The following is a 25,242-nucleotide window of genomic DNA, read 5'->3' on the forward strand; positions in this document are numbered from 1 at the left end:
GCTGAATTTGTAATTGAGACATTTGAAATGTTTCCCAAGAATCTGGTAGAGTATTAAGTAGTCATAATCCTAACACTTCATCATCAAACTTGATACCCATTATTGATAACTGATCAAGGACCCCTTGAAAATCATTCAAGTGATCTGAAATAGAAGCTCATTCCTTGTACCTCAAATTCATCAAGGAATTCAACAAGTATAATTTATTATTCTCTGATTTAGAAGCATACAAGGATTCAATTTTCTTCCATAAATTTTTTGCATTTTCCTCATTAGCAATGTGATTGTAGACATTGTCTTCTACATATTGGCGAATGAAACCACAAACTTGTTGATATTGTAAACTCCAAGCTTCATGAGACTTGGACTCTGGCTTCTCAGTAGCAAACACATGAATATGCAAATTCTTCACAAATAATAAATATTTCATCTTTCCTTTCCACAAGTGATAATTAGTGTCATTCAAACATATCATTCTATGTATATTTGCCTCCATCATCCAAGCAAGTTAAATAACCTCAAACCCCAAAGAGCTCTGATACTACTTTGATGGGAAATTCAACACAATAACAATGTAAACTCTAACAGAGTATATGCAGCGGATAATAATTTCCCCAACTTGCTAGAATCTACGAAGAACAATATCAAATAATGCAGTAACACACAAGGGACACCAAAATTTTAACGTGGAAAACCTTTCCAAAGTGAGAAGTAAAAACCACGGGCCCAAACCACTCAATCAAGCTCCACTATAATCAAAATAGGAATACAAGAGTGTCTCCAAAATACATCACAAAACGTTTTCAACAATACGACATACAACAGAGCAACGAGCTTGAAAATGAGAACAAGAAAAACTAGAAACACAACTGCTGTAAGAACTCAATTTCTACCACCTCAGATGTCGTCTCACTGATCTAACCATTCAGAATGAAGTACTATAAGTTGTGAACATGCTATTCAAATTTCAGCCCGATCCAACAGTGAGCGAAGACACAATCGCGAGTTTCCCACGACTACTCGGAGTTTCTATAGGTTGAGTTTTCTTATCTTCTCTCACACTTATCAATTGTCTCTTTTTGCATAAATTGTGTTGACTCCCTTGCCACATCTAACCCCTATCTATTAGATTAAGTGGAACAAGTGGGCTTTGACCAACTGAGTTTTTCTCCACATAGGAAGGGAGCTCAAACTGAACACGATCCATTATTGATTTCTGATAGCGATACTTGTTGGAAGAAGCAGTTAGACTATCTAAAAAGTGGAAATTTATATTCTTTACTCAAAAGTGAGAGAAAACTCTTAATGATACCAAAAATATACAATTACCATAAAAATACCAAAAATATACAATTACCATAAAAATACCAAAATTAAACAAATAAAATAAGAGGAAAAATATAAGCACTTACAATATTTAAATTATATATATATATATATATAATATTCATTAACTTCCAAAAAAAATCTAAATAATTATAAAATATAATTAATATATATAAATCTTTACCTTACTCAAAAAATAATAATTGGGTTGAGTCCAAAATTTTAGTAATAAATTAATAATAATTCAAGCACAAATAAAATGCGAAATTAATGATTTTGTTTCTTTAATCACGGAAATTTATGTTGTTTAATCATTAAGAAGGAGAGTACTATAGGGTCAAATAAGTTAGCGCGAATAATTCGCGGCATTAGCATGATAAATCTGACGTGTTCTTTCATGCAGTTACCGCAGGAAAAGACATGACATTGAATTATCGATACCAAAACACAACGCTACTCTATTTATAACACACAAAACGACGTCTCTTCACACCAACAACGTTTTCCTATTATTACCAAAATCAAATCATAATAATCCTTTGTTCTTTTCCTCTCCCTCTGTTTTTTTCTTTCTTCTTTCACATTTCATTGTTTTGTTCCATTCATAACAGTAACATTTATTTCATTCTTCTAGTTTTTCTTGTCCTTTTGGCCCCACCTCTTAACTTCTACAATCAATATCATCAGCACCCACAACATGAACCGTGGTCACTTTCCTATAATGTGATTGAATTTAATAAGTAGACAGAAAAAAGTGTCGATTTTTATATCTGGGTATCTATTGTTTTTGAAGAATCTGTGGAAATATTATTACTATTGCTGTTATTGTTATATAAAGGGTAGTGAAGAAGAAGAAACATTGGTGGGTTTAAACGTAGAATGAGAACGGACAGGTGGGTTAAGAGTATGGGAAGAATTTCAAGGATTGGGAGTTTTGCAATTTCTTCATCCATTAAGGAGAATCAGCAACAACCTTGCATTACATGCACTACTTTTAACATTCTTGCTCCTATTTACAAACGCATCGACGATGAGGTTCTTCTTTTTCTCTTCTCATCCACTTTCTCAATTTGCATTTTGAATTCCTGGAATGGGTTTTTCTAAAATTTGATGCTTTTTCAGGACCCTACTTGCCGTGAAAGTGATTATAGAGCGTATTGGTTGGCAAGGAATCATAGGATATTGGATTGGCTTTTGCATGAGAGATCTTCTATTATCTGTCTTCAGGTTTATACTCATGTCCCTTTTGATTCTGTTGAATGAAATTGATTCTAGAATGGGATAGAGACTAATATGTATATTGGGTTTGTACAGGAGTTTTGGGTTGGAAATGAAGAGCTTGTTAATTTGTATGAGAAGAGATTTGGAGATGCTGGTTATGCTAGTTTCAAGCTTGAAAGGACTAACAACCGTGGCGACGGTATGCACATTCAATACATTGGACAAAACCCAAAACCCCTTTGGATTATCAATTGTCAGAATCTCAAACTATCTTCTTTAGAAACTTTTGGATTGTGGATGGGTTTGGAGGGTTGATTTTTCATTTATAAAAGAGTGTGTTATTAAATGTTTACAACAATGAATAAGGGATAATTGGAAGCATGACCTTTCATTTTATAGTTGCTCTTATTTAAAGTGTTTCACAAATAAGGTGAATCTTAGTTAGATGAAATTTCCCCTTCCTTCAATCTCTTCCATCCAAATCAACTCTAATAAGTAATAAGTGGGTTACGCCTTTTCCATGGGACTTTGAAGTACCAATAGCATTGATCTTGAAACTTGGCATTAAGATTATATTTTCTTCATTTCCAATCCACAATCCGATGGACTGATTTATCCAATTTGGTATGGTAAATGTAAACATTACATGGCAGTTTGGAAAATAATTTATCGTGCGAGGGAACATACATTTAAAATGATTTTTATGAGGAAAAACATGTCCTGTTTAAGTGTTTTTTTGTGAATCAGCTCCAGTTAGCACACCCGGGCTCTCATACTGTTATTTCTCACATGCATAGTTTTGTTTCAGAACTGTGCTTATTGAAGATTTTATACACAATAGAACAAATTTGATATGGTGTTTCTTCTTTGGTCTATAGGTCTTCTGATAGCAGTGCAAAAGGAATACTTTAATATTCTTAATTACAAGGAGTTGCACTTCAATGATTGTGGTGATCGTGTAGCTCAGTTGTTACATGTTGAACTAGCTTTTCCTTGTTCCCAGTGGCGAAACATTGATGTCAGGCAGGAAATTCTGATTGTTAACACTCACCTACTATTTCCGCATGATTCAACTCTAAGCCTTGTTCGACTGCATCAGGTTATCTAAGCATCTAGTGCTATCTAAACAGTCACTTTTTATTAGGCTTGGTGTCTCATTGAGACTAACATATCTAGAAATTTTCTGTTCTGCAGGTCTACAAGATACTTCAATATGTAGAATCTTATCAAAAAGATTTCCATCTTAAGCCCATGCCAATCATGCTATGCGGGTAAACTCCAAATGGACTTTCACTTTTACTTCTTTTAAGTTTTTTTGAAGCACTTGAATCTTGTTTATTTACCACGTTTTATTTCTCAGAGACTGGAATGGAAGCAAACGAGGACATGTTTACAAGTTCTTGAGGTCTCAAGGGTTTGAATCATCTTATGATACCGCACATCACTACACTGATGCAGATGCTGATAAGGTGACATTTAGCATTGCCTTCAGAATTTTTCTTCTGGACAATATGCCAATCACTTATGTTTATTAACTGTACATGCAGTGGGTTAGCCATCGCAATCATCGGGGAAATATTTGTGCGGTTGATTTTATCTGGCTTCTAAATCCGGATAAATATCGAAAATTACTAAAAGCTAGTTGGACCGAGGCAGTATTTAGCATGTTCAAGGTAATCACAAAACATTTGGACTAAGGACTCTAGTATAGATTTAACACTTTGCCTTTAAACAAAAGGAGAATCAGACCATGTTTTGAGTTTTGCACAAGGATCCTGATTTTAACATTATCATTCTTCAAATACATCAATACATCTGATTGCTATTTTCGAAAATCTTATTAAAGGATAGCGTCAAGTACATAACTTTGAGGAGATGGCTATATGATAGGGATTGCTTGTGAAGGACAAGTATTGTTTAACTTCAATGCTTGCTATGGATTACTTCATTTACTTATTAAATTTCAATGTGATTTCTTAATTGCTATCTCTTTTTATTTTCACATTTTTTTTGGTATTCTACATGACAATATTATCGTACTCTATCAATGAATATGATTTATGGTAGAGCATTATGATATCGTTCGATCCGTAAGTCGATGTCACCTAGTGGGATTAAGGCTTGGTTGTTGTTTTGAATGTTGTCGAAATATAATGTTTTCTCTGATATTATTTTATCAAGTCAAAGCTAGCACTGTTCCTCTTTTGTTGTGGATCAAAACTTTCATTAACAATAAAATTTTCCATTTTCAGTCTCTGCTCCGGAGAGCTTCACTTACAGAGAGTGATGCATTTGCTTTTCTAAAGGCTGATAATGAAGATTGTATTACCTATTCTGGTTTCTGTGAAGCACTTCGACAGGTATGCTGCAGAATTAACTATAGGATGAGCGATCTAAAATTTCATTTAATGCATGCACTTGTCTGAGAAGTAAGAGGGTTTATGAAGGTTTTTCATTCTGTGCAGCTTAATTTATTTGGTCATTGCTATGGGCTAAGTGTTGAAGAGACAAAGGATTTGTGGGTCCAAGCAGATATAGATGGAAATGGTGTTCTCGATTATAAAGAATTTCAGGTAAAGTAGTTCAATTTAGCTCTCAAATAAAGAGATTATGAATAAAGTTGTTCTATCATGTGGCATTCATAGGAATAAATTCTATTTGTCATTTGATCAGGAATGTTAGTTCCAACATGAACAATTTAACCTGTATAGGCATCATAAAGAAAATCTCATAGTGAAGACAAGATTTTCTGTATAGAGAGGATGTTGATGTTTTCTTTGTTTTTATGGGTTTGTTTAGAGTACAATTTTTTGCTCGATCCATTTAGCTAACCCAACCTAGTTGGTGTGTGTGTTGTACTTCGTCCCTTGTCTGTTCGCTTTGTTGTCTTGATTGTATGAATTTGCAGCAGCAAATCTGGAATTCAACAAGTTTAGATCAAAGAGATGACAACAAGAATGAGGAGCACGATAATGGTTCAAACGATGCTCGGGAGCACACAATCGGTTTTAGTGTAAAAAATGCAGTTCTGTTTCCTCCTGAGGTTGAGAAAGGTAGATGGCCTGAAGACTACTCCCTTTCTGATCATGCAAGACTCACCGTTGTGTTCTCGCCGATAAGGATGCCATGCTCCCAAATGATTTGCTGACATCGCTTTGGGGCGCTCTAGCTTAGGTTTTTGAATTAAGACATTTGTACATACAGCTAACATAGTCAGTAATGGGTGAAGAGTTTTGAAAGGGTAAAAGGAAAGTTCTCATTCATATATTGCTTGCATTGTTGAAACCAAAGAAGAATTATCTGTGTATAGTTTTTGTATAGGTCTTAGGCATTAACCTTTTTGTAGCTTGGTTAGATGCAACCTTCTTAAAATAGAGAAGAGTTCAGATGCATTGTATCATATTTTTGGCCCCTGGATTAGTGTTGTGACATTCAAATTGTACATAAGAATCCAAAGAATTAATTTTATTGAAAAATGAACATGAAATGTATAATCAAGATTCACTTTTATCTCAAGCAAGAAAACCAAAGATGCAAAGATTGACAGGAATTATTAAATCAATCAAACACTTTTATTAATGGTTTACATCTACTAGAGTTTCATTATATAATATTTTGGGTTATGGTCAGGGCTGAATATGAAACCAAACTATTGAAACTCAACTTATTGAAACTGTAGCTCAATAAATTTAGTTAATGAACCAAATTAGCTGAAATTGAGTTGGAAATTGAATTTATTAAATAAATGAGTCGAACTTGAGTTGAATTCAGTTCGATTCGTTAAGTTTATGAGCTGACTCGGTATATATATAAACTAATTTTTTATGTTTATTGTTATCATATTATGACTTATCCATTATTTTTATGTTTATTGTTATTATATATAACTTTTCTTGTATTTTTAAAAATGAATTAATCATTTGAGTTGTCTAAATAAACCAATTCGAATAGTTCATGAACTTTAATTGAGCCGAACTCAAGCTAAAAAAATAACTTGTATCAAATTCGAGTTGAGTTTTGAGCTAAACTGAATTGAACTATAATTTAAATTGGTTGAGCTCGTTTCTAGCCCTAAACTTACATTATTTTTTTTGATATGTTGCCTTTTGGTATTTTTTTTAAGATTTGAATTTTAGTATTAGTGGAGGTTATTTCTTAAATACTATTTATTATTAGGTATTGAATGTTATTTAAAATAGTTTTATTTTGTTGGATATATTGTTTTCTGGATTGTATTTATTAAGAAGTACGAAATGCTATTAGAAAAGATGTACAAATTAAGAGTTTTTTATATTATAACTATATTATATATTATTCATTTTCAATTATAATTAAATTTTATTAAAACGTAATCTAAATAAAAGGTGAGCGATATAGCGATTGTGTATAAGTTGTTACACTGTTAATACATAAATATTATATTTTATTATTTATTATCATATATATATATATTGCTATTAAAATAAAATAAAAATTTTAAAATTATATTGCAAATGTTTTTCATGGATTTCAAGTTCTCAATTCTTTTTGTTCCACACCAAAACTTAAATTATAAACAATCCTTAATAGAGATGATCATCATTTTTATTTCTCTTTAACAAGCTTTTTTTGTATTACTAATATTATTATTTTATATTTGGATAGTAACTAATTCATTTTGATTATATAATTATTCTATACTATGAGTCTATGACAGTAACCCCTATTTCCTTATATAATAATATAAGCTATATAATAGCAACTGAAAAATAATCATATTCTGATTTTACGTTCTCGCATATCCCACCAATAATGAGATAGGGTGGGGCACGCTGGTAGTTTCACCGAAACACAAGGGTTAAACATGGTACGCGGTATATACGAATGTACACGCGCTTTTCTTCCACATCAAATAAAATTGTAGTTAAACCGTCAACTTTCACTACACACTCACTACTACAACTTTTCTTTCTCTCTCTATATTCCTTTTTCATCTCATCTTCCTTTTCCTTTATCTCATCACACAAAAAAAATACAATTAATAAAAAAAAACTATACCCCATAATCTCTGATTCTATTATTCTGCTTCCATTTATTTCCTTATAATTTAATCTCAGCTTTTTCAAACTTTCTCTCTCTCTTTTTTCCTCTATGGGTTCTGTTGACTATGGTCAACCACGGCGTGAAGAAGAGATGGCTGTTATGTCTCTCAATTCGTTGCCTTTAGGGTTTCGATTTCGACCCACTGATGAGGAACTTATTGATTACTATCTAAGACAGAAAGTCAACGGTAATGGTGAAGAGGTTTGGGTTATTGGAGAAATTGATGTCTGCAAATGGGAGCCTTGGGATTTGCCTGGTTCGTATTTTTTATCTGTAAAGTTCGGTTTTTTGCTTTACTAATTTTTGTTTGAATTCATAAAGTTTAAATTTTTATATGTTGGGATCATCATTTTTTCCTTTTGTTGATTGTAGTTAGTGACTAGGAAAAATTGTAGATGTAATCAGTAAAAAATGATTTACCTTTAGTGGGTTTGTTTATAACATCATTTATTATATACATTCTGACTTGGCTAGACCTAGTAGGAAAAGGTTTTGATTGTTGTTGATGCTGAAGCAATGGGGGGTAACATGAGTGTGGGGTAATAATAATGTGTGTTGAATGGTGTAAGGATTTTTTTGGTCGGTATGTTTATAAATTGCTGATTTGTGTTGTGGTGTGTTTTAGATTTGTCAGTGATAAGGAACAAGGATCCAGAGTGGTTCTTCTTCTGTCCACAGGACCGAAAGTACCCAAATGGGCATCGGTTGAATCGAGCAACCAATCATGGGTACTGGAAGGCAACGGGCAAGGATCGGAAAATCAAGTCTAGCTCTACCTTGATTGGAATGAAGAAGACTTTAGTCTTCTACACTGGGCGTGCACCTAAGGGGAAGAGGACCAATTGGGTTATGCATGAGTACCGCCCTACCCTCCAGGAGCTTGATGGTACCAATCCTGGACAGGTATACTTTCATCTCCTATTTTCGTTATGTAATGGATTATCTTTTTATGAGGGTGAACCTCAGCGCAACGTAAGATTGCTGCTTATTGAGCAAGAGGTCAGGGGTTTAAATCCCGGAAACAACCTCACAGCTTGTTGGGTAAGGCTGCACAACTACCCTCCCCGGACCAACTAGGTGAGAGCTTTATGCATTGGGCTGCCCTTTCTAATGTATTATCCTTTTAATTTTTATGTATGTTTGTTATTACTGGGTTCTGAGTTGACATTGGATCTTTGTGAATTGAATATCTATGCAATGCTCATTTTCTTTTTTTGACTTAAAGGTTGCCCTTTACCTACATTTATTACTTGATGACCTGAAAACTATTTGTTTTAAAATTTATACTCCTTCGAGGTCTTATGTTTTATCTGAAAACTTCTATTTGCTGAGTTTATAATATCTCTTTGAAATAATTCCTTATACAGTTATTTGGATTTTGAAAGTTCTTGGTGATTTTTTTTCTTGTTTAATTTCTCATACTGCAGCCTTGTACGTCTCATTTCCCGAAGTTTTGTATTTATTAATTGATTCCACAGCACCACTGCATTATACAGCTAGCTAAGAAATTACATGAAGATGATCTTATTGCTATATTTTCAATCTGGTTTATTTGGCTTTACCAGAATGCATATGTCCTCTGTCGGTTATTTAAGAAACAAGATGAGAGTCTTGAAAATTCAAACTCTAATGAAGTGGAGCAGACTACTTCAATTCCCTTGGTGGCCAATTCCTCTCCAGAAGAAATACAATCGTCTCTAGATGTGGTTTCAGGATCCGCATTGCAGGTTACAGATGATAAGTATCAAGCAGTCCCTGAGAGCTCTGAGGGAACAATATCCAATGTTATAAACTACAGCGACAGATATAATACTTGTGATGGAAAAAATCAAACTCTGGAACTAGCTGCAAAGGTTAGATGGACCGACTGGGTTTTAATCTATTTCTAGTTGGCATGTCTGTGCCATGCACAGAGCCTGAACTACTTTAAAGATTATGAATAGCATTTATTAAACTCAAGTCAATTTTACTATATAGACTTATATTGTTTTCATTCCCTGCGATTTGATTTTATGCACATTGGAGTTATCGATTTAGTCTTATACTTGATGCTTTCTGTAGGAGGAACAACCATTGGACCTCGATGTATTCTTCAACCCCAAAAATGAGTTTGATGGAATATTCCCTCCGATAGATGAACATATTCCACCATATTTTGGTTATCAAGCAAACAGTGAATCAGATGGTCTTTATGAACTTCAATATGGTACAAATGAGACAAATGTTTCCGACTTCTTTGAATCAGTTGTTAATTGGGATGAAGTGTCCTATGAGAACTCTGGCCGTGATAAGCAGAAGAGCAATGCTGAGTTATTTCAAAATGATTGGCAGATGGCTTCGCCACCTGATGTTAGTATGGGCCAAGTTTTCAACGAAGCCAATGATTATGAGCAACCAATAAGCTATAATAATACGGTTGGTAGTGGTGATACTGGAATCAGGATTGCGACTCCACAGGTACAAAATGAACAGCCAAACGAGTATATAAGTCAAGTTTACAATGCATCCAATGATTATGAGCAACAAATAAACCATAATAATATGGCTGCTAGTGGTGATACTGGAATCAAGATAAGGACTCGACAGGTGAAAAATGAACAGCCAAACGGGCATATGGGCCAAGTTTACAATGTACCCAATGATTATGAGCAACCAATAAACTATAATAATACAGTTGCTAGTGCTGATACTGGAATCAAGATAAGGACTCGACAGGTACAAAATGAGCAGCCAAATGGGAACTCTGCAGTGCAAGGTACTGCACAAAGGAGAATTCGTTTGTTGATGAAGCCTGCAATTAGCTCGAGTTGTGCACAAGAATGGCATAATTTCAAACCAGACACTGAAGGGGTAAGATGTTTGTTTAATTAGCTTGCAAATTTTTAAGAGATCGCCTTCTGCATGTGTTGAGAGTTTTGTTTTTCTTTTGAAGGAGAAGACAGCTTCAGAAAATCATGCTGCTGACGAGAGTTCTACTGCTACTGGTGGTGTGAAAGAATCCAGGAAGATACCTGAGTCAATTGACAGTAGAAAGATTTCTCTACAAGTTTCAAATGCCGGTACAGTCTCGGGGTTAAAAGATCTTTTACTCCTGAGAAGTGTCCCTTTCATATCAAAGGCTTCCTCCAGATTTACCACGCTGTCTTCTGTTATTGTAGTTTCTTCCTTTGCAGTGGTCTCATTAGTGCTCTTTGCTAATATATGGGGATATGTTTAATTCTGAACTGCTAGGAGATCATTAGTTTGTAATTTGCCTTCATTTCTTCTTTTGTTTTGGGGCCAGTTGAGGAGGCATGTGACTTGGAGGTCACAATTTCAAATATTGGAAACAACCTATTCGTTCGTGAGGATAAGGTTGCATATATTTACTCTCCTCAAATCTCACTAGGTGGGAACCTTAGGCACTGGGTCACCCCTTTTTGAGTCGAGGAGACATGTAGGGGTTGACATTTGGTATATTTGTTGATAGCTTAATATATATGTTTATGCGATCTCCTAGTTGGCTAGTTTGTGGACTCTGTTGCTGTATATTAAAGTAGAACTTCCCCATTTTCATATTTTATTCAGCCCCACATTTTAAATTCTTCATTTCCCCATTTCAGATATAAGGATTGCCTTAGTGTCTTGTGAGTTATGTAAACACATTCAATGGTAAATCCAATGGTGCAAGAATCAAGTGCATTTTGTACTTAAAATAATATCCAAATAACATTAGGTGAACTCTCTTGGCACCACCTGTTTATTCAGCAGCCACCAAAGTTTGTACTACTGAATATATACATTTTTTATTATTAGTTAGAAAAGTAAAACAAAAATTAAATATATATTAACTTTATATTTTCTAGTCAATAGTAATAAAAGAGTACATGATGTAATATATATTTTGGGACAGAAGATGTGTTCCAATTTTTTTGATAAACTTTTCTGGTTCACTTTTTGATACGGATGAATAATGAGGTGGTATTAAAAGAAACCATCATAACATTATACTTGACCATGGTAATGTAGTATATGGGAAACTAGCATAACTCCATTCACACCTTTCTCTTCAATTCAGGATTTGTCACCCAGCATATATCATGGTGTTGTCTAAGTTACAAATCATGTCCCTCAAAAGTTAGAATTGATGGTATCTGATGGTAACTTATATCAAATGAACTGAATTATGAAGTATGTATTTATTAAATATCTATTTCTTCATAAGTGTTTAAAAGTATTTACTCCACCCATTCCATATTTTTTTGGGAAACATTTAATCACTATTTACATACTTTATTAATCACTTTTAATTCTATCATTTACTTATTTTTTATTCTCAACCAATTTTGTATTTTAGTGGCGATTTCCTCTTCGTATCAATGCTAACTAACCTATGTTGTTGAATTGCAACTGTTGTGGGCCTGATTACAATAATTTCTTTGTTATTTATTAATAATTTAACAATATATTTATACAATAATCAATTTCACTAACTGATAAAGTTTAAAGGATAATTATAAAGAAAAAATAATTCATAATGCATACTTACAAAATACATAAAATTAAGGGAGTTTTATGCAATTTTCATTGTTTATGATATTTAGGATTATGCATATAATTTAAGAAATCATTAACTTTGTTGTAAAAAGTTAATATTATTGAATCCCAACTAAAAATAAATGAAGAAATAAGAGTTGAAAAAGAAGAACAATAAATTAGAATATAAATAAAAGTTAAAGTACAAATGTATGTTGAGTTTTTAAAAATTAAAAGATAAGATGGAAGTCTGAAATATGTCCTATAATAATAAACCTGGAGTTGAAGTTAAAATTGTAGTGATTCCTAAATGGTAACTTCACATGCTCGTAGGCCCTAGCAAGTACCAAGTACCAAATGAGTAGCCACTTCAAAAGTAACTTTATTCACCACTTCATCCTAAATTAAAAGAGGAAGTTGTTATATCAAATAGTAGTAATGTTATGTGTATGACACGTAACCTTTTTGGGGAAAAAGAAAAAAAGGTTTCACAAATAAAATAAATGTATTTCTTTGATGGGAAAGTATGTATATAAAACATTTTTGGAGAAAACCTTTTTCTAACCACTTTTTGTTAGATGCCTCTCATTTCTATGCCTTAAAAGAATTTTATGACTATTTTATGGCTCTCTTTAATGAAATTTTATGTCACTTTTATGGCTTTGTTTCCAAGCATCCAATGCTTCATATCCAAGATACCAAGACTTTGCTTGCCTATAAAAGGACACATATAGAGAGCTTCAAATCATCTTCACAACACACAACATCTCTTTCATTTACACATATATTGTGAGTGCATTCTTGGTGAGAATTCTTGTTCCATTTGAGAGAGTATTTGTGAGAAAAAATATTGTCATTTGTCCTCATCATTATAAGAGGATTTCTTGTACTCTTCTTTTTTACATAGTGGAATTTTGCTCTTGATCGCCCGTGGTTTTTTTCCTCTCACACTGAGGATTTTTTCCACATTAAATCTTGTGTGTTATTTTCTTTATCCTTTACTTGCTTCTCTTTTGTTCTCAATTGATTCAATCCTATGCTTCCGCATTGTGCTCTATCCTTAACAACAATGATTGATATGATGCGCTAATATTTCGGAAGCAGTTATTACGATCAACCTGCACAATCAAACAACAACAAAACAACCTTTCTCCCCCTTTTGACATTATCAAAAAGATAACCCAGGTCAAAAGTAGGTAGAGATATGTAGTTAAACATAAAACACCGCTGCGGCTTTGTGGCTGAAGTTAGAAACTTTATACATGACCAAGAGCCTCGCAAACAAGCTTCGTCTCAAAGAACGGTTATACACCATTCGTATGGTTGAAGGTACTCCTATTCAAACTCATCTTGATGAGTTTAATTCTATTATTATGGATATGCAAAATATTGATATTAATATTGAAGATGAAGACAAAGCTGTTTTGTTGGTTGTCTCTTTACCTTCTACCTATAAGCACTTCAAAGAAATCATGTTGTATGGAAATAATGATACCTTATCCTTTGAAGATGTTAAATCTAATTTATTGTCCAAAGAAAAATTTGATCTTGAAGTTAATTCTGTGGACAAGGGTGAGGGCTTAAGTGTTCGAGGTAGAACTCAAGAGAAAGGGAGTACCAATTATAAAAAGTTCAGATCCAAATCCAGAGGTCGCAAATCCAACAAAACTTGTCGCTATTGCAAGAAACCGGGGCATGACATTCCTGATTGTTTTATCTTAAAGAAAAAACAAGAAAAACAAGATAAGGGAAAATTTCAACAATCCTCTGAAGCTGCTAATATTGAAGCCAATTCTGACGGTGATATTCTTTTATCTGTTGTCTCTTATAATAATAGGAGTAAAACAGAATGGATTCTTGATTCTGGATGTACTTTTCATATGTGTCCTTATAAGGACTTATTCACCACTTTTGAACATGTTGACAGTGGTGTTGTTTTGATGGGCAATGATACACAATGCAAAGTTGCAGGAATAAGTACTATTCAGATAAAGGCTCATGACAGTGTTGTCAGAACCTTGGCTAATGTCCGCTATATTTCAGATTTGAAGCGGAACTTAATTTCTCTTGGCACCCTAGAGTCTCTCGGGTGTAGGTATTCAGCTGAAGGTGGAGTTCTAAAGGTATTGAAAGGTGCTATGGTATTATTGAAAGCTAACCGGATTGGTAGTTTATATGTCTTGCAAGGTTCTGTTGTGACAGGTTCAACAGCTGTATCTTCTTCAATGCATGATAATGACATTACCAAATTATGGCACATGCGCCTGGGCCATATGAGTGAAAAAGGTATGCACCTTCTAAGCAAACAAGGTCATCTTGGTAAACATGGCATTGGTAAATTGGATTTTTGTAAACATTGTGTTTTTGGGAAACAGAAAAAGGTTAGTTTCTCCACTGCAACTCACCGTACCAAAGGTATTCTTGATTATATTCATTCTGACCTTTGGGGGCCTTCTAAATTTCCTTCTCATGGAGGATGTCGCTATATGATGACCATCATTGATGATTTTTCTCGCAAAGTTTGGGTTTATTTTCTGCAGCATAAAAATGAGACTTTCTCCACTTTCAAGAAGTGGAAAACTCTTGTTGAAACCCAGACAGGGAAGAAAGTGAAGAAGCTTAGAACAGACAATGGATTAGAGTTCTGCAATGGTGATTTTAATGAGTTCTGCACAAAAAATGGTATTGCTAGACACAAAACTATTCCAAGAAATCCTCAACAAAATGGTGTTGCAGAACGGATGAACAGGACTCTACTTGAGAGAGTTCGTTGTATGCTCTCAAATGCTGGGTTATGGCATCGGCGTGAATTTTGGGCTGAAGCAGCATCTACTGCTTGTTACCTGGTTAATCGTTCTCCACATTCAGCACTTGATTTCAAAATCCCAGAAGAAATTTGGTCAGGTAATCCTGTTGATTATTCTAACTTAAGAATCTTTGGATGTCCTGCTTATGCACATGTTAATGATGGTAAATTAGCTCCAAGAGCTGTTGAGTGCATATTTCTTGGTTATGCATCTGAGTCTAAAGGATATCGCTTATGGTATTCTGATGCAAAGTCACGGAAATTAATTCTTAGCAGAGATGTGACTTTTAATGAGGATGCATTTTTATCTTCTGGAAAACAATCTATTGTGTCTTCTTCTACTAGTACAGGTAATCTGCAGGGTACTAGCGAGAAGGTGGAGTTGATAGTGAAACCTACAGTTCCTAATGTTGATGTTCCATCTTCCTCTACAAATCAATCTAGCATTGATGATCATTATGTTGATTGTGATGACAGTACAACTTCTCCTATTCATCAGCAAGAAGATGATTATTGTATTGCTCGAGACAGAACCAGAAGACTAATTAAAAGGCCAGCTAGATACACTGATGGTGATAATTTAATTGCTTATGCAATGTCAGTTGCACAAGAGGTAAATGATGATGTTGAACCTGCCAGCTATACAGAAGCTGTTTCTTGTGTTGATTCGTCACAGTGGCTAGTGGCTATGAATGAAGAGATTGAAAGTCTTCATAAGAATGGTACTTGGGCTTTGACAGAGCTTCCCGAAGGCAAACGACCATTACGATGTAAATGGATCTATAAGAAGAAAGACGGTATTCCCGGGGTTGAAGATCCAAGATGCAAAGCACGACTAGTTGTTAAAGGTTTTAATCAAAAGGAAGGTATTGACTTTAATGAGATATTCTCACCTGTTGTTCGTCATACTTCTATTCGTGTTTTGCTTGCTTTTGTTGCTTTATTTGATTTGGAGTTGGAGCAACTTGATGTAAAGACAGCTTTTCTACATGGAGAGCTGGAAGAAGAAATTTACATGGAACAACCTGAAGGATTTATTGTTCCTGATAAGGAGCATCTTGTCTGTCGATTGAAGAAATCATTATATGGCCTTAAGCAAGCTCCCAGACAATGGTACATGAGGTTTGATTCTTTTATGATTGGGCAAGGTTATTGCAGGAGTCAATTTGATGACTGTATTTATTTCCAGAAATTTCCAAATGAATCATTCATATACTTGTTACTGTATGTTGATGATATGCTAATTGCTTCACGTGACAAGTCTTTGATCCGGAAATTGAAAATTCAACTCAATAATGAGTTTGAGATGAAAGAATTAGGTGCAGCCAAGAAAATTCTTGGTATGGAGATTCACAGGGATCGTCAAGCTGGTAAATTGTTTTTATCCCAAGAGAAATATATTGAAAGAGTGCTTGAAAGGTTTAATATGAATAATTGTAAACCTGTTTCTACTCCACTTGCTGCACATTTCAAGTTATCTTTAGATCTTTGCCCACATACAGAGGAAGAGATGGAGCGTATGTCACATATTCCTTATGCTAGTGCAGTTGGTAGTCTTATGTATGCTATGGTGTGCACTAGACCTGATTTAGCATATGCTGTTAGCATGGTAAGTCGATATATGCATAATCCTGGAAAGGATCATTGGAGTGCTGTAAAATGGATTTTTCGGTATCTAAAAGGTACTTCTGGTATTGGCTTGGTATTTGACAGAAACAAGGCTACAACTGATGACGTTGTAGGTTATGTTGATTCGGATTATGGTGGTGATATTGACAGAAGGAGGTCTCTTTCTGGTTACATCTTTACTCTCTGTAATAGTGCTATTAGCTGGAAAGCTACTCTTCAGTCCATTGCTGCATTGTCTACGACTGAAGCAGAATATATTTCAGCAACGGAGGGTGTGAAGGAGGCTATTTGGCTCCGAGGTTTGGTAAATGAACTTGGTCTAATACAGGGTGTTCTTACAGTGTTTTGTGATAGTCAAAGTGCTATTCATTTGACCAGGAATAATCGTTATCATGACAAGACCAAACACATTGATATAAAACGTCACTTTATCCGAGATATTGTTGCTATTGGTGAAATTATGGTGGAAAAGATTCACACATCAGAGAATCCAGCAGATATACTTACCAAGCCACTTCCGAATACCAAGTTCCAACTTTGCTTGGACTTGGTTGGTCTCTACAGCACTTGAGTGCCCTTCGGGGCATTATTTGGCGATGAGCAACTTATCAAATTCGAGCCAAGGTGGAGATTGTTAGATGCCTCTCATTGCTATGCCTTAAAAGAATTTTATGACAATTTTATGGCTCTCTTTAAGGGCATTTTATGTCACTTTTATGGCTTTGTTTCCAAGCATCCAATGCTTCATATCCAAGATACCAAGACTTTGCTTGCCTATAAAAGGACACATATAGAGAGCTTCAAAATCATCTTCACAACACACAACATCTCTTTCATTTACACATATATTGTGAGTGCATTCTTGGTGAGAATTCTTGTTCCATTTGAGAGAGTATTTGTGAGAAAAAATATTGTCATTTGTCCTCATCATTATAAGAGGATTTCTTGTACTCTTCTTTTTTACATAGTGGAATTTTGCTCTTGATCGCCCGTGGTTTTTTTTTCTCTCACACTGAGGGGTTTTTCCACGTTAAATCTTGTGTGTTATTTTCTTTATCCTTTACTTGCTTCTCTTTTGTTCTCAATTGATTCAATCCTGTGCTTCCGCATTGTGCTCTATCCTTAACACTTTTCTTTTTCTCACACCATTTGTTGGTGTTCAATAAATCTTATTACTATTCACAAATGCACTAATATATTCTTTATGATAATATATTTTTAACTAAATTACAAACATCAATAAATTACAAATGTATACATTGATATTTGATAGTGTAATAAAAGTAATCTTCATATTTATTTACTTTTAAAACAAAAGTAATCTAAATAAAAAATGGATGATACATCACTATATATAATTTTTTGCACGATTAATAGATAAATACTCTTTTTCCAATATATTACAACATTATAATTTTATCATTATTTAGTATTATAATACTTTTTAATTGATTTGGCATTACGAAAAGGTATTTACTCATCCTTTTGTGCAAGGACTAATATCTTTTGTGTTTGTGATTATCTCTCCCAACCATTATCATTCATAATAATAAATTATTGACATTTTGGTCATCCTAAAACTAACAGATATCACTAATGTAAAATACAACAATAATTGATAATGTTAATCAAGGGACTTCTTAATTGATAATGTTAGGGAGAACAAAATGCATTTGAGTTTAATACATTTTTATTATATTATTTATTATTTATATTTTATTATTAACTCTCTAAAAAATAAATTCAAATAAAGTCTGAATAATACAATCAATGTGTGTAAATCTTTAACCGAAAGAATGTACTAATATTGCACTCATTTTCTAATAATGAAATTTCTTATGAAATCATCACAACCTTCTAGCAATACTCACACTAATAAACATCAAAGTCTTTGAATTATTGGCACTCAGAAATGGGTGCATCAAATTTGATAGCAACTATTAATCTCTTCCTTCTGTTTTTCTCATCCTCTGTGTTCAGCTCAGAGGATCATCATCATCATCATAAATTTGATAATATCTATGCAAAAGAGATTCTAAGTGCAGCCCAAAAGGAGAAAGATTGGTTGGTATCAGTGAGAAGGGAAATTCATGAACACCCTGAATTGGCCTTCGAAGAACACAACACTAGTGCTCTTCTTCGCATGGAGCTTGATAACCTTGGCATACCTTATACATACCCAGTTGCCAAAACCGGTATAGTTGCTCAAATTGGCTCTGGTTCTCGTCCCATCGTTGTTCTTCGTGCTGATATGGATGCTCTTCCTTTGCAGGTATGTTGACTTAGGAAATCACACGAATTCAGTGTTTTTCTTTCCTTAGAAAATGGATCTTGACTAGTGTTTAATGTGTGCCATATAAACTCGCCATAAGTAAGAGCATGTGTCATGTGTTATGACTGATTTAAAAAAAATGTAAGTTTGAAGCTTAATAATTAAACATTTTTCTGACCAATTGCAATAAGTAACATACAGTGATATAATATAATTTGTGGGACAGAAGATTGCTGTGATGTTCTAGTCTTGAAAACGGTGTTTTGATAGCATAAAATTGCTCATGAATCTGTTAGACTTCCTTATGATCGATGATTTACCAATACTTTTAGGATTTTAAATATCATGATTCCCACATATAGTAAAACAAGAATATAGAGACATACTCCCATCCATGTTCTCAACTCCTTTCTTTTGAAATGCTTGAAGAGTTTTGGTATGCCTATTAGAGTTTCCATACAAATTCGTATTTCTCAACCTAATCCTAAATTCTTCAAGAAACCTTTTGTTTTCTCTATGATTGGGAGATGGAAAAACTGTTGTTTTGTGATTTGGTGTGTTAGAGATCATACTTATTCCTCATGCTTTAAATTATTTCTTATTGGGCCAACTCGAGTATCTACTCCTTAAACCCATGTCAAGTTTAGAAGAGTTCATATGAGTTGTCAATGTTACACCACTCATTTTATAACCCTTAAATAAATAGAGTAATATAATTGTATTAAATATGTAATACTAACATTAATTATAAATTATAAGTTTTATTATAACTTAACATGTTTCCATTCCAAGCATACAAGCCATGTGAGTTTGAATTGTTGATAATACGAAAGCCATATCCTTATGAAACTTGTCTTTCCAGTTTTAGCTTCCCATTTAATTTTAGTCTCAAGTCTCCAAGTAGGATAATAATTCAAAAACATACACTGTGACAACTGTTTTGAGTATGTTCACTAAGCACATCCAAAAGTCATGTAAACAACTAAGGGCTTGATGTTGACCCTTACTATTGCCCTATACTAATAGTGAATTCTTCTTAGACTTTATCTTATTTTATCACACTGATCTCGACTCATCATAGATATCCTTGTAGGTTTAAATCTAAATTCTTAAGCTTGACAAATTGATCTTCATTTTTAGTCATCTCAATGAAAAATTTCTAGTTACCCTCCAAATCAGGTACACGATTGACTTATTATATCTCGGACAAACTTTATGTGTTCCCTTCAGAATCTTGTTTTAAAATATATACATTGTATATGTGATGTTGGTGATGCTTATAGGAGCTTGTTGAGTGGGAACACAAGAGCAAAATTGATGGCAGAATGCATGGATGTGGACATGATGCTCACACGACAATGCTACTTGGCGCTGCAAAGTTACTGAACCAACGGAAAGATAAACTGAAGGTTCTTCTCAAATTCTCAGTTTTCTAATTTCAGTGGATCTTTTAACTCTATGATTTTTGAATCTTTAAGGTAATGCTTAACACCCATCCGTCAAAATTTGATAGTACAATCACACAAAAAATTGATTTTTCGCATGTTGCCTATGTGTTAGGAAAAACCTTAAAGTTAGCATCATCTAGCACTCTTAGGTAGTTGCCCTTGATTTCAATATGAAGTTCAGTTACTTGAAAGATTAAAAAAATCAACTATGGTTAGTGATATACATGGAGGTAGTATTGAAGTGAAATCTGCCATGTTGAAGATATTTGTAGATCCAAATAAAGTATTGTCAGTTCATCAGTAAATTTAGAAAGTGGCTTCGAAGTTGAACCACCATTGCTATTTATTGATTCAATTATAGTTATGTAAGAATTGGAGTTACAGGAAGAATGAGCTCTCTCATGGAAAATTTCAAATGACAAGATCTTGCTGTAAGAGAGCATAAATTTTAGACTGTGTTGCTGTAATATTCACATTTTTGTATCTACGTCTTGCATCCAATTACTTGTATATTAGTAGGTATAGGTATTTTGCTTATAATCCTTAAATTGTGTGTGTTTAATAATATTATTCTTTCAGCTGCATCATTTGTAGTATCATTAATGATCCATCAATTTTGGAAAAATAAGGAGAATTTATGAAATCATATAAGCAATATGTGTTGCTAATTCATTTTCTTAGGTTTAAACATTGCTAAGAACATCTGGCTTGTTTGTATAGGGTGATTATGATACAATAATATCATATTGAACCCTTGCTTTGTTTTGCATATCCAGTATATTCTATCCTGATATTAGGCTCAGTTTGAGTGCTAAGTAATTGATTATATTCTATCAAGTACAAACTGCCCCAACTTTCTTTCAGAGCATTTTCCACCATTTGTTTTTCCTCCTATACTTTGAGGTTCTGAAACATGCACAACTACTCAAAATCTGTTGTTTTAAGACCTTCTCCTTACTCTTTTGGTATTAAAGGGAACCGTGAGACTTATTTTCCAACCCGCTGAGGAGGGAGCTAGAGGTGCCTCTGAAGTGATAAAAGACGGAGCTCTAGAAGATGCTGAAGCGATTTTTGGTTTTCACATTGATCATACAACACTTACTGGAGCCATAGCATCCAGTCCAGGGCCTATATTAGCTGCCGGATGTGTCTTTGAAGTAAAAATTGTTGGAGTAGGTGGTCATGCAGCATTACCCCACAAAAGTGTGGATCCAATGCTGGCTACATCATTTGCAATACTGGCAGTGCAACAGCTTGTCTCAAGGGAAGTTGATCCTCTTCATAGTCAAGTATGCATTACTTTCAATCTTGACTTTCACTAGCAAAATTTTCCTTAGAATTTATATGCATCAAATCTGATTGGCGAACTTTCCAAACTCTGTTTTAAGTCCATTGTTTCCAACCGTCTTCATTGATATGTCTAGAAGTATAAGTGAATTCTGTCTTTGTTGGTAAAGAAAAAAATGTTCACTCATTCAGGTCTTGGCTTATGATTTTCATTTCTGAAATATTTCAACTCTTCTGTTTACTATTCGAAAGGGATGTGTATAAGATGATTAGAACTAAAACTTGTGAAACTTCCATTTTGATGTAAAAATGTCCATTGACTATCATATATTGGCGACAGGTTGTATCAATTACCTTTGTCAAAGGTGGGACTGCACTAAATGTGATCCCAGCTTATGTTGAATTTGGTGGCACTCTGAGGAGCCTGACAACTGATGGCCTGTACCATTTGAGAAAGCGACTAAAGGAGGTATGCATGATAACCAATTTGGACTTTAGACATCGCTAATATTAATGAGAAACTTCAACAAGTTTCTGGGCAGTTCTGGTTCATTTGTAGTTTGCATCATCTCCATGATTTAGTAAAAATCAATTTTGGTTTGGTCATCAAATCATTTTGCCTTAGTATATCTACAATGGGAGTGTTGTAGGGAGTCTTATATTAAGAATCGAGTCGTAAAAAAAATCTTCTTCTTGCATAGTCTTAAATTTATTTTTTTATGTAGGCAAAAATTTTCACAAGGAGGGGGAGGGGAAATTGTGTAGTTAACGGAGTTTGAACCCAAGTGCTCACATTTTATGTCTTGTAGCTATACCTACTGAGCTGATTCTTGGGAATTTTATGTTCAGACTCTACCATGTGCTAGTGGGTCCCATGTTCACTCACTTTGCACCATGTGGCAGAGTATGAAGAGTCTTAGCAATGAAGTGTTTTGAAGTGTCCAGTCTGAACTTTGAGTCATAAGATGATAAATGATAATATGGCAGTCTTGAGAGTTGGGATGTGGATGGCTTTGAGATGCATCCTTTTCCATTTATGCATAGCAAGAATGTATTTTTTTGTTGTCAAGTGATATATACTTGCTGCCTGTTGCAATGCTCATCTTTGGCATTCTACATATTTTACATTTTTTCAATAAAATTAAATGTTTTCTTTTCCATCCTTAATTTAGCATTAAGGTGAAACAATTAGCTTTTGTACTGAAGATTGCATGTCCAATGTTTTCTGTTTGCTACTCTCTTTTCAGCTGTGAAGATTTGGTCTAGTAGAATGCATGTGTAACTGCATTTGAGTTGTAATTCACACATTACATACCTCCTTTATCTTTGCAATGCTCATTTCACTGCACTGATTTTGTTATACTGCCAAGATTTCATTGGTTCATTTGGGTTGCTGTACTTTTTTTGTATGTGGTAATATAAGGAGGAATATTAAACTTAATCGTTTTGTTCTATAAATTTTGTTTAGCTTATGTTGTTAGGAAAAAACCATACCATGCAGGTTATTGAAGGACAGGTATCTGTGCACAGATGTAATGCATATGTTGATTTCAAAGAAAAGTATTACACCCCATATCCTGCTGTTGTAAATGACAAAGACTTACATCTGCATGTGGAAAGAGTTGGCCAACTTCTGCTTGGTCCAGACAATGTCCACGCAGCTGAGAAGGTGATGGCGGGCGAAGACTTTGCATTTTATCAAGAAATAATTCCGGGAGCATATTATAGCATTGGAATCAGAAATGAGAAAGTGGGATCAGTTCACTCCCCACATTCCCCTTTCTTCTTTTTAGATGAGGATGTTCTTCCAATAGGGGCAGCGATGCACACTGCAGTTGCAGAGGTGTATTTAAATGAACACACTGTTTAGTAAGATTAGTCTTATTATTGCTGCTGCATGCATTTATCATATGTACAATACCAACTTGTTATTTTAAGAGGTGAGGGGAGTGAATCTTGATCGTTGAATCTTATTTGAATGTATAGAGATTAGAATATAGTTGCATGTGATTTTTGCTAGTGGTTATGTGACTACTAAGCAACTTCTAATATTGACGATTCATGTATAATTAAGATTTACTTCTATCATAATTTTAAAATATGTTTCTCTCATCATATGTGCCCCTTTACATATATCCTCATAAAATTGCTAGATTTCTTAGATTGTTCTGCAATACCAGCATAGAAGTGGTTTTAGAAGTAATGTGTCTGCCTCTGAGGGATGTGGAGGTTTGTTGTGCCTTGATAAATAAGGCATGTGAAGTTTTGTTCTAATGTTCTATACCATATTCACTTGACCAAATTTGGTATAAAGTGGCAGCTAAGAAAGGAAAAGGAGTAAGAACTGATATTTTTGGTCGGGGATCACAAATATTTTTCATGAGACAATCTTAGTCAAGCTGGTGGGGTCATCTTTGGATGGCAAATAACAGACACACAGTTTCAACAGGTATACCTCTTTTGGCTAAAACTCACCGGAATTGCATTAGAAAACAGTGGTCACTTCACAGTAAAGAGACCATCACTATGTCCATCCCACACAAACTTGTTTTCTCTTGCACTCCAACATAAGGGCATATTCTTCACTTGATTAGCTTCAAAAGAAGATAGAGTCAATAAAAGCCAACAGTGGTTATCATTATCAATTAACTGCCACCTTGGCATTATGTGGTAGGATGGAATAGGGGACCAAACTTTAAACCCAGGTTGATTAAGTAGCCAACCATCTTGCTGAATCTTAGCCTTATTGCAATCATCAATCATCCATCTACAACGTTTCTGAAGAACCCATTTCGATTGCCAAATACTTCTCTAAGAATAACTTGAGGAAAGGCCAACTTAGAATGTAAGTGTGGTTCATATTTTGGATTTAATTCAGATTAGATCTTGGACTTGGTTGTTGGCCAATAGTAAGTCCAACGATGTTTCCTTTTCTAGTTGGTGTATGGATCCGAGGTCTTGTATCCTTCTTTCTTCTTAGTTTTCTCGCTGGTTTGTATTGGGTTAGCACCCCTTGTGCTTCTTAATATATTCTTTGCTTAGCAAAAAAAAAGAATGTAAAAAACCAGGGGAAGTATTTTGATTTCAGCACCTTAGCAAACATTGTGTCGGGATGCTGAACTAACATCCCACCATAGGTTGAAAGTGTCTCTCTCATTCCAGTGTCAAGATTGGTCAGAGGCTAACTATCGGACATATAAGATCTAATCTATACAGTTACCGATCATGTTCGATCTGATAGTTTAAAGTCAGTTGACATGCCTGACAATGACCATGCCACCAGACGAGGCAACTTTTGCATCTTAGTGTTAGGATTGTGATTAGAGGCCAACGACCTAGCATACAAGATTCGATCGATACTGCTTTCAATCATGTATGAGTAGATAAGATTTGACCTTTACGAATGTCAATTATGCTCGGATGACCAGCCTAGCTAAGTGAAAGGATGACAACGACATGACAGGTCGTCAACACATGCTATGCCTAAAAACCTTCCTTCATGCTAAAGATAAGGACACACCACCTGAGTATTCACATTTCCCACATGGCAAAGGTACTCCAAATTAATAGCAGTGTTAGCATGAGTATGCTGAAATGGCAAGGCCATGTCGTCCGCAATGATGACACATTCCCTTGGAGTGCAAGTCGCCCTATGT

The 25,242-nt window shown here is 34.4% G+C and overlaps 3 protein-coding genes across 6 annotated transcripts; all 3 read left to right on the forward strand.

Annotated features, from left to right (window-relative positions):
- The first annotated feature begins 1,767 nt into the window (after window positions 1-1,767).
- On the forward strand, window positions 1,768-6,015 carry LOC109338231 (uncharacterized calcium-binding protein At1g02270-like). 3 transcript variants are annotated; one of them, XM_019575422.1, is made up of 10 exons: window positions 1,768-2,361; window positions 2,449-2,553; window positions 2,641-2,746; window positions 3,426-3,646; window positions 3,742-3,818; window positions 3,908-4,016; window positions 4,095-4,220; window positions 4,800-4,907; window positions 5,013-5,120; window positions 5,221-5,449. In XM_019575422.1, exons 1-10 carry the CDS (start codon window positions 2,206-2,208, stop codon window positions 5,227-5,229), a joined length of 1,125 nt encoding a protein of 374 aa, XP_019430967.1. In that variant the 5' UTR covers window positions 1,768-2,205; the 3' UTR covers window positions 5,230-5,449. The 3 variants fall into 3 exon arrangements, with proteins under 3 accessions (XP_019430967.1, XP_019430965.1, XP_019430966.1); XM_019575420.1 differs by lacking the exon at window positions 5,221-5,449 and adding an exon at window positions 5,456-6,015 and having other exon boundaries at window positions 1,775-2,361; XM_019575421.1 differs by lacking the exon at window positions 5,221-5,449 and adding an exon at window positions 5,459-6,015 and having other exon boundaries at window positions 1,779-2,361.
- Window positions 6,016-7,483: 1,468 nt separating this feature from the next.
- Window positions 7,484-11,213, forward strand: LOC109338230 (protein NTM1-like 9). Of its 2 annotated transcripts, XM_019575419.1 has the most exons (6): window positions 7,484-7,885; window positions 8,255-8,532; window positions 9,195-9,482; window positions 9,691-9,771; window positions 9,841-10,479; window positions 10,562-11,213. In XM_019575419.1, exons 1-6 carry the CDS (start codon window positions 7,678-7,680, stop codon window positions 10,844-10,846), a joined length of 1,779 nt encoding a protein of 592 aa, XP_019430964.1. In that variant the 5' UTR covers window positions 7,484-7,677; the 3' UTR covers window positions 10,847-11,213. The 2 variants fall into 2 exon arrangements, with proteins under 2 accessions (XP_019430964.1, XP_019430962.1); XM_019575417.1 differs by having other exon boundaries at window positions 9,691-10,479.
- A 7,219-nt stretch (window positions 11,214-18,432) lies between these two features.
- Window positions 18,433-23,605, forward strand: LOC109338237 (IAA-amino acid hydrolase ILR1-like 5). The gene is made up of 5 exons (XM_019575429.1): window positions 18,433-18,851; window positions 20,135-20,260; window positions 21,274-21,588; window positions 21,927-22,055; window positions 23,088-23,605. Exons 1-5 carry the CDS (start codon window positions 18,492-18,494, stop codon window positions 23,454-23,456), a joined length of 1,299 nt encoding a protein of 432 aa, XP_019430974.1. The 5' UTR covers window positions 18,433-18,491; the 3' UTR covers window positions 23,457-23,605.
- The last annotated feature ends 1,637 nt before the right edge of the window (window positions 23,606-25,242 follow it).

This window comes from Lupinus angustifolius, unplaced genomic scaffold, assembly GCF_001865875.1.
Source record: "Lupinus angustifolius cultivar Tanjil unplaced genomic scaffold, LupAngTanjil_v1.0 Scaffold_19_69, whole genome shotgun sequence".
Classification (NCBI taxonomy): Eukaryota; Viridiplantae; Streptophyta; class Magnoliopsida; order Fabales; family Fabaceae; genus Lupinus; species Lupinus angustifolius.